This window comes from Eucyclogobius newberryi, unplaced genomic scaffold (assembly GCF_026437365.1).
Source record: "Eucyclogobius newberryi isolate DKJ021-1_F unplaced genomic scaffold, fEucNew1.0.hap1 SCAF_69, whole genome shotgun sequence".
NCBI classification, from domain to species: domain Eukaryota; kingdom Metazoa; phylum Chordata; class Actinopteri; order Gobiiformes; family Gobiidae; genus Eucyclogobius; species Eucyclogobius newberryi.
In genome coordinates, this window is record NW_027316378.1 from 411,003 (window position 1) to 421,076 (window position 10,074).

A 10,074-nucleotide genomic window follows, 5' to 3' on the forward strand; every position below is an offset into this window, starting at 1 on the left:
GTATGGGCACACATATGGGCACACGTATGGGCACACATATGGACACACATGTGGACACACATATGGACACACGTATGGACACACGTATGGGCACACGTATGGGCACACATATGGGCACACATATGGGCACACGTATGGGCACACATATGGGCACACGTATGGGCACACATATGGGCACACATATGGACACACATATGATCACACATTTGGACACACGTATGGACACACGTATGGGCACACGTATGGGCACACGTATGGACACACGTATGGACACACGTATGGGCACACGTATGGGCACACATATGGGCACATATATGGGCACACGTATGGGCACACATATGGGCACACGTATGGACACACATATGGGCACACGTATGGGCACACGTATGGACACACGTATGGGCACACGTATGGACACACGTATGGGCACACGTATGGGCACACGTATGGACACACGTATGGGCACACGTATGGGCACACGTATGGGCACACGTATGGACACACGTATGGACACACGTATGGACACACGTATGGGCACACATATGGGCACACGTATGGGCACACATATGGGCACACGTATGGGCACACATATGGGCACACGTATGGACACACGTATGGGCACACATATGGGCACACGTATGGGCACACGTATGGGCACACGTATGGACACACGTATGGGCACACGTATGGGCACACATATGGGCACACGTATGGGCACACATATGGGCATACATATGGGCACACGTATGGGCACACATATGGACACACATATGGGCACACGTATGGGCACAAACCCGGACTAACCCAGGACCAGAGACACAAACTGCAGTAGAAGCTTGAGTGTAAATATCTCTGACCTGTCGATGATGACGGGGTCGGACGGCGTCTCGTTTCGGTTTCCACAGCTTTTTTTATCACAACATCGACTGAAATGAAAATGACACATTTCAGGTTCAGGGAATGAAAACAACTACACACATTTCATAGATTACTGGCCCTTGAAGAATCGTCACGATAAGGGCCTCTAACCCTAAACAGTCAAAGGTGGAACATGCCCGTGTCAGGCTTTATAAAGAAGTTAGCTCTAGTTTGGAGTGATAAAATATTGTTAAATATAATGTATAATAATATAAAAATATATTATTAAAATGGCTGAGTAGCGCCTCTTCATGGGGCCAATGGGAGACCAGCTGGAAAAAAGTCAAGAGTAAAAATATGAAACTATGAAAAATACCTCAGTACACAATACATGAGCGACAATCACGCCCCAGTGGTATGCGAAAACGCCGGTCCCGTCGGTCCCGTTGGATAGTTATTATTAGGCCCGAGCGCCACAAGCTGGCGAGAGGCCTATTAGTTCCGTAAGGCCGTGCAAAGCACGGCTGCAAAAGTGCACAGGCAGTGCGCAAGAAACCGAGCGCACTACCTGTAGTACTAACCCTAGTAGTAGGAAAATGGAATATTACTGGGCGAAGCCCGTGCAAAAGTGCTCACTAAACGAGTTGGCGCTAAGTAGCTCACGAATACGTTCCCATCTCTTACATGTTTCGTGCATATAAACATGTAATGCAAAAATGGAACATTATTACTGTATAGAGAGCCAAAAACGAAAATACCCATCAGTGACCAGGGACCCACACCATGAAAAATGTAGTTTATGATATTTGAAAAAATACCTTCTTTCTTTATTTCTTCTTCTTCTCGGGACACGCCCCATTTTTCACCCAGTGAACATTGACGAAAAGTCACAAAAATGTGCACACCTCTAAAAATTGTGCCTGTCTACATTCTGGCTATCTCCCTTTTCTAAAAATTAAAAAAATGTGCGTGTCAGTGCCCCCAAATGTACCAAAAATGCATTGAGAGATAGGAAATGACCTAAAAATATAGCCGCAAGCGGCAATGATCGGCCCTCGCTACGCCGCCGCCACGCCGCAAGAGGAGGGGGCGTGGCTAACGCGCCCCAATTGTCCTTTTATTACGCATACTGCTGAATCTGTGACGCTGTCACATCTTCTCCCCTTTGTTTTACCATCAAAAAGCAATTTTATTTTGAATTCTTGGCAAAATGTGCGGCTTTGCCGCACAGACACCGTGACTCTTTGAATAAAAATGTGGATAACTTTTGATGGTCCTGAAGATGAGTCTCACCAAATTTCAGGTTAATAGGGCTGACGCCCTAAGAGGAGTTTGTGAAAGTCTAAAGTGTAAACATGTTCTGGCGATTTCCCCATTGGAATAACATGGAAGGTTTCGGTCATCGTTACGGCAACGCCATAACAATTATGACATGGGTCTCATTGACTTTTTTGATGGGGATTCTAAAATTGAGTTGTGTGTCAAATTTCATATAATTTCGCAAAACTAAAAATTTAACCTCCATATAAAATCTGTAGGGGGCGCTGTGGCACCAAATTAATTTATTTCACCTCAAGTAGGTTTAGGGCAAAGAGTTTAACAACTGATTCTAATTTGACGCAATTCGGACTTTATCTGCGCAAACGGCAGAAATGTAAAATTTGGGAGATTTCTGAAAATCTTGCTACAGTTTGCGGCTTCGCCGCACAGAGACCGTGACAGGGTCAATGTAATTTGGATAACTTTTGATGTCCCACTCCGCAGTAGTATTTTCACCAAATTTCAGCTTTTTAGGGCCAACGCCCTGGGAGGAGTTCGTAAAAGTTTGGAAAAACTCCAAAGTCATGTTTAGCCATTTTTGAAGCAATATGGCCGACATTTGGTTGGGCGGACGGCGTTGCCGTAATAATATTTTTTACTTCTCTTGTCACCATCTACCTCTGCGCCAAATTTCATGATTCTACGATCAGATTTTTTTTGGGTCATTTCCCATCTCTCAATGCATTTTTGGTACATTTGGGGGCGCTGACGCGCCAATTTTTTTAATTTTAGAAAAAAGAAATAGCCAGAATGTAGAGAGGCACGATTTTTAGAGGTGTGCAAATTTTTGTGACTTTTCGTCAATGTTCACTGGGTGAAAAATAGGGGGGTTGGTCCCGAGAAGAAGAAGAAGAAGAAGAAGAAGAAGAAGAAGAAGAAGAAGAAGAAGAAAGAATAATATTCCGATGCGAAAACAATGTTTACCATTTTTCAAATATCATAAACTATACATTTTCGGAAAGCGCTCGCGCTTTCCTACCTCATGGTGTGGGTCCCTGGTCACTGACGGGTACTTTCGTTAATTTTGAGTGAGCTCCGCCCACTTTGTGTTTTTGGCCCTCTATACAGTAATAATGTTAAATTTTTGCATTACATGCTTATATGCACGGAACATGCAAGAGATGGGGAACGTATTCGTGAGGTACTTAGCGCAAATGAGTGCTTTATATGGGGATGACGACCGCTTCGCAGTCGTCATCTCAATGTAAAGTGCTCGTTTAGTGCGCACTTTTGCACGGGCTTCGCCCGTTTACAACGGTAATGTTCCATTTTCCTACTACTAATTAGTCTGCACGGGGCGTGCATGAGTGAAGGAGTGTGTTAGTGAGTGTTTGGAAGTGGGCGAGCGCTACCCGCTCGATTCCGTGCGCACTACGTGCGCACTTTCGCAGCCGTGTCTCGCACGGCCTTACGAGATTAATAGGCCTCTCGCCAGCTTGTGGTGCTCGGGCCTAATAAATCAGATCGTAGAATCATGACCCAACTCCTCCTAGGGCATTAACCCTATTAATTTGAAATTTGGTGAGACTCATCTTCAGGGGTGGACGATCAAAAGTTATCCACATTTTCATTCAAAGAGTCTCGGTCTCTCATTTTGCCAAGAATTCAAAATAAAATTGCTTTTTGAATGGTAAAGCAAAGGAGAGAAGATGTGACAGCGTCACGCCTCTTGCGGCGTGGCGGTGGCGTGGCGAGGGCCGATCATTGCCGCTTGCGGCTATTTGAGTGTCTGCGCAATGACGCAGACACTATATGTTCTACTGTTTTTGAATGTCTGCGTATATTGCGCGTTTAAACTCCTTAACGCTGTAACCAATTTCAACAAGTTATACCTCATTACGATCGCTTTCACAGTATTACGTGTGCTATTACTTTTGACATTTGAACAACTTGTACTTTTTGCAGTATTTTCAAAACTTTTTCCCCATTGAAATTAATTGGGCATTAGAATTATTATTCTTTAAACTTTATTCTTTAGGCTTTATTCTTTAGACTTACACACATGTTGTACTTTTATGCAAGAACGCAGACACTCGTAATGGCTTCAGCCATTGCATATTATCTAGTTGTTATTATTATTGTAATTGTTAGATGTACCTGCACATGATTTCATGAGTGAGAAGAACTCGACACATCTCTGGGTTTTTGTCCTGCCCTTCATAAATGATCGGCTTCAGACAATGAAGAGGAGACGAGGAGAGAAGGACAAAAGTGTGATCAAAAACAGAAGCCTTTGTCCAAAAGTCACAGTCAGATATGGGTTATAAAGGCATTTTTTTAAATAAAAGCATGATTTGTTGGCACCTGTTTGGTCATGGAGTCGATGAGTCGCACGTACAGATCCTGTTCCGTCCGAACGCCTGAAAAAAACACAAATTTTCACACATTTAACCTCATTTAACCACATTTAACCACGTTTGACTAAATTTAACCATATTTAAATAAATGTCACCTAATTTAACCACAATAAACCACATTCAACCACATTTAAGCTAAATTAACCACATTCAACCACATTCAACCACATTTAACCACATTTAACAAAACATAGGCCAAACCCTACACATGTGAATCCCATCAGGTCATATTTAACCCTAAATATTGGGTCATCTATATGGATTAAATTTAATTATGTTCAAAATGTTTTAGTGAAATGTGTATCTGACCCGTCTGGTTTGTGTCCTTTCAGTGATGTTAGCGCCTCCTACAGACAGATATAAGACTCACAGTTCTCTCAGAACTGAAGAAGCGTCTGGGGTGAGTGGCTTTTGTTAAGTCAACAGAATTAAACTCTTTTGATATAGTTATATTTAAATATATGAAACACCGTTTTTTTTTAAACTCTGTAGTGAGTTTATAATATTAAATATGAACTATTTACAGATATGATATGTGCTCTATCATTTAAAAACTATCTCTCCACTGTTTCCCTGGCCTTTGTGTCCTACAGGCTCATGTCTCTGGCCTTTGTGTCCTACAGGCTCATGTCTCTGGCCTTTGTGTCCTACAGGCTCATGTCTCTGGCCTTTGTGTCCTACAGGCTCATGTCTCTGGCCTTTGTGTCCTTCAGGCTCATGTCTCTGGCCTTTGTGTCCTTCAGGCTCATGTCTCTGGCCTTTGTGTCCTACAGGCTCATGTATCTGGCCTTTGTGTCCTACAGGCTCATGTCTCTGGCCTTTGTGTCCTACAGCCTCATGTCTCTGGCCTTTGTGTCCTACAGGCTCATGTCTCTGGCCTTTGTGTCCTTCAGGCTCATGTCTCTGGCCTTTGTGTCCTTCAGGCTCATGTCTCTGGCCTTTGTGTCCTACAGGCTCATGTCTCTGGCCTTTGTGTCCTACAGGCTCATGTCTCTGGCCTTTGTGTCCTACAGCCTCATGTATCTGGACTTGCGTCTTGCGGGGTCATGTCTCTAGACTTGTGTCTTGCAGGGTTACAGTATGTAACCATGGTTACAGTATGTAACCATGGTTACATATTGTAACCATGGTTCTCTGAGTGAAGAGACTTTTTCTCCTGCTCGATCCGTTACATCAGAGTATAATGAATGAGCACAAGGCTCAGCCCACAGTGTGACATGTCACATGACTCTGTGTGGGTCACATGACTCTGCGGGTCACATGACTCTCTGCGGGTCACATGACTCTGTGTGGGTCACATGACTCTGTGTGGGTCACATGACTCTCTGCGGGTCACATGACTCTGCTGGTCACATGACTCTGTGTGGGTCACATGACTCTGCGGGTCACATGACTCTGTGTGGGTCACATGACTCTGTGTGGGTCACATGACTCTGTGTGGGTCACATGACTCTGCGGGTCACATGACTCTGTGTGGGTCACATGACTCTGTGTGGGTCACATGACTCTGCGGGTCACATGACTCTGCGGGTCACATGACTCTGCGGGTCACATGACTCTGTGTGGGTCACATGACTCTCTGCGGGTCACATGACTCTGCTGGTCACATGACTCTGTGTGGGTCACATGACTCTGCGGGTCACATGACTCTGTGTGGGTCACATGACTCTGTGTGGGTCACATGACTCTGTGTGGGTCACATGACTCTGCGGGTCACATGACTCTGTGTGGGTCACATGACTCTGTGTGGGTCACATGACTGTGTGGGTCACATGACTGTGTGGGTCACATGACTCTGTGTGGGTCACATGACTCTGTGGGTCACATGACTCTGTGTGGGTCACATGACTCTGCGGGTCACATGACTCTGCGGGTCACATGACTCTGTGGGTTAGTGAGTTTATGATTAAATATAAAGTAAATACAGACAGTATAAGTTTTACCGTTGCTGTAGAGAAGCTGAAGTCTGTAGTGAATGCCGTTGTTGGTCTTTTCTCCGCTCACCTCCTGAAACACACAGATGTGAACTTCTGCACATGTGCAGTGGTGGCACATGTGCAGTGGTGGCACATGTGCAGCAGTGGCAGCGGTGGCACACGCGCAGCCCGCTGCTGCACATGCCATGATGGCGGAGGGATACGAGCTCTGCAGGATTATTCTACCTTTTCTTTCGCATTCAAGTTGCAGTAGTTTTGTATTTGTGCTGTGCAGTATTTGTGAGGTTAAGGTGGAGTATATGGAGTATTTGTACCTTCTCCTTCTCGATGAAGTCGCAGTACGCTGTGCGCTCGATCTCAACTGGTTGCCCCTGACGATCGTAAAGCGCCAAAACAAAGTGAAAAAAGTTTGACTTTCTTAGATTTGATGGAGGTTGTTTCTCAAAGTGAGCGCGAGCCAAACCCACGCCGCTGAAACAAAGATTATGATTTATTACATTTAATACGGTAAAGTGACTTTCATCTTTTGAGAATCTTGAATTAATTAATGACAATTAATAAAATAATAAAGCAATATGATATAAAATAGATTTAAAAGTTCAAAATTATGAATTTCATTTATGATTAATTCATTCAAAATCCCATTTGTTTTGTTCTCGTGTCTGATTTTGTGAGAATCCCATTTTACTTAAACCCGGGTCTGAACCGGGACTAAACCAGGACTAAACCAGGTCTGAACCAGGTCTGAACCGGGACTAAACCAGGACTAAACCAGGTCTAAATTTGTTCCGCTTCTTGTGTAAATAATACATATTTGGTCTTGTGAGTGTGATATTAATATTTAACATCTCTGTAAAATCCATCTCCTGCGTCTCTCATAATTCAAAGCTTTGTTTGGTTTATAACGTTATAGTCCGTAATAATAACGTAATAATGATGATAAAAATGATGAAAAATGAGCAGGAAACATTTGTGGAAACAGAAAAGTGTTGATTCCGTGCGTCTGCTGCGGTTTGTTGGGATTGCATTTCCCATGATGCTCTGCTGCAGATGCACGGACCTTTTCTTTCTCTCAGACGCAGATGAACAAACGACAAATTTAAAATAGAAGATGCGGAACAGTTTATTTTTTTACTTCAGGAAATACTTTTCTTTCATCAAACACTTCAATGGATTTATTTTTTTATTATTCATTCACATATTTTGTGGATTATTGGATTAATTTGTAGAACAGACAAAGCATTTTTATTTAAAATTAAATAAATACCGGTATTGTTTTCAAGCCATTCAAAACTGAAAATAATTTATAAACTTTTCTCAAATTTTCTACTAAAGTCTGATGTGTAAATATTGAGTTTCTTGTATTTTACAGTTAAATCTGCAACAACTGCGACGTCCAAAAGCTGAAATGTAAAGGTGAAAAAGCTTCTTTGGCGTCAGTTATTTTCATGATTAATTATGTACATAATTAAAGTACGTTTCTCCTCGTTATGTTTGTGTGATTATATTTCACGTTGTCGTGTTATGTTTGTGTGATTATATTTCACGTTGTCGTGTTATGTTTGTGTGATTATATTTCACGTTGTCGTGTTATGTCTGTGTGATTATATTTCACGTTGTCGTGTTATGTTTGTGTGATTATATTTCACGTTGTCGTGTTATGTTTGTGTGATTATATTTCACGTTGTCGTGTTATGTTTGTGTGATTATATTTCACGTTGTCGTGTTATGTTTGTGTGATTATATTTCACGCTGTCGTGTTATGTTTGTGTGATTATTATTATTGTGCTTCTCTTTTTAAAGCTTCCCACAATAACTCAACATGAAATAATACATTTACAGATTATAAAACCTTCTCTTTTGCGAGAGGAAACGCAGTACTAATCAATTTAGTGAGATATGAATATATATATTATATTTGTTATGAATGAATGTAAAAGTTTGTTTATTTAGTTTAATATATTTATTGACCTTTATTGACCAGCCATTGCACATGATAAAGTCCTTTATATTTGTGTGCTTATAATATATTTTATATCTATAATATCGTTGTCTTCTTTGGCTCTGTTTGAAGTCGTTTGATTTGGCGACGTTCAGACATTTTGTGGCTTTTCATCAGAAATTAACTAAAAGTGTAAATGTTTAGATGAGGCGTTAATTAAGAACAAAAAGTGACTTTAACAATAAATACAGAAATATCACTTTACACTCGTATTTTACTCTGAAAGTTTTTATTATTATAGATTATAGACAACATCTGTGATTTTCTCTTCTATTTCAGACTTCGTGAAGTCGTTAGGAGCAAATGTTTTATGTGTTTGAAGAATTTATTTCCAAAAACACATAATTGTCATTTGAAAAAAGAAAATGTGGAATTAAACTTTTGTCTTGCCGTGATTTTAAAAGCAGAATCTTTTTGAGTTATTCCAGTCTTTCTAACTCCACAGTTATTCATATTATTATTATGTTGAATTTGTCTGTAATTTTGCCTGTATTTTTTCATATAAATATTTGGATTTGTGTCTTTAAATTTGTGGCGACTAAAAGGATTATCTCAATATTATTCAGAATTCGCTCTAAAACAGTGTGTGCGTGTGTGTGTGTGTGTGTGTGTGTGTGTGTGTGTGTGCGTGCGTGCGTGTGTGTGTGTGTGTGTCACCTCTGTGCGGCCGTGTTGGCGTCCAGGACGCTGCTGGAGTGCATCCATGAGCGGACGCTCAGCGGCTCTTCTTTCAGAGACGACGCGGTGCCTCGAGACACCGGCTCTGGCACCGAAAACATCTCAGCGGCAAAAAGGAAAAGCAGGAAAAATATTCAAAGTCACTCAAAAAGAAAGTCTCTCAGTAAAAGATGCTCCAAGGAAAAACATCAAAATTAAAAAATTGGAATTTCTTTAAAATATTTCACATAAAATGTGATTTGTGCAGAAAAAAAGTCCAAGAAAAAAAGAAAGTTCAGAGACGAATTTGCTCTGAGCCAAATGTATCTGCAAATATTTCACTTTGTTTTATTTTGGGAAAATAGAAAGAAAAAAGCCAATTCCCTCAGATTTAAGCTGAAACAGAAAAGTGCAGTTTATAATTTTGTGATTTTTCTGTAAGACAAACGCACGGAAACGGATGGAAATCTCAGGAGAAAAATCCAAGAGAAGAAAAACTCAGAAAACAGGATTTTCAGGAGGAATTTTTAAAAGGTTTTTGTGATTTAAAAATTATAAAATGTGAGAAATGTGAGAAAAACTTTGCATGAAGAGGATTACACTTTTCAGTAAAATTTGTGTAAAATGTTAATTAAAGTGGTTTTAAAGTTAAATCAAATTTTAAGATAAGATATTAAGATAAGATATTCCTTTATGGTCCACACATGGGGAAATTTCGTATATATATTTACGTTTCCCAAAATGTGACCGTGATGGTTGAAGAAAGGATTCTTAAAAAAGGTTTAAAAAAGACTAATTGTGTCCTTGAGACGGAGGGAAATATGAAATATGTTGAAAATAACAAGCATTTTGGTGAAATGTGGAATTAAAATGACGAGTAAAAAAAAGCAGACGAGAGTTTGAAATGTTCAGCTGAAGCAGAATCGGCTCCGGACGAGAAAGA

General features: G+C 40.9%; 1 protein-coding gene across 1 annotated transcript in view; it reads right to left on the minus strand.

Moving 5' to 3' along the window:
* The window catches only part of LOC140348429 (transcription factor COE3-like), a 77,502-nt gene extending 68,179 nt beyond the window's left edge, over nucleotides 1-9,323 (minus strand). The window contains exons 1-6 of the mRNA XM_072434357.1: nucleotides 9,132-9,323; nucleotides 6,787-6,943; nucleotides 6,479-6,542; nucleotides 4,483-4,538; nucleotides 4,276-4,349; nucleotides 858-926 (exon numbers count right to left, since the gene is read on the minus strand). Of these exons, the coding sequence (XP_072290458.1) occupies nucleotides 858-926; nucleotides 4,276-4,349; nucleotides 4,483-4,538; nucleotides 6,479-6,542; nucleotides 6,787-6,943; nucleotides 9,132-9,253 (542 nt within the window). The 5' untranslated portion in view covers nucleotides 9,254-9,323. The remainder of the gene's footprint in view (nucleotides 1-857; nucleotides 927-4,275; nucleotides 4,350-4,482; nucleotides 4,539-6,478; nucleotides 6,543-6,786; nucleotides 6,944-9,131) is intronic.
* Nucleotides 9,324-10,074: the final 751 nt, after the last annotated feature.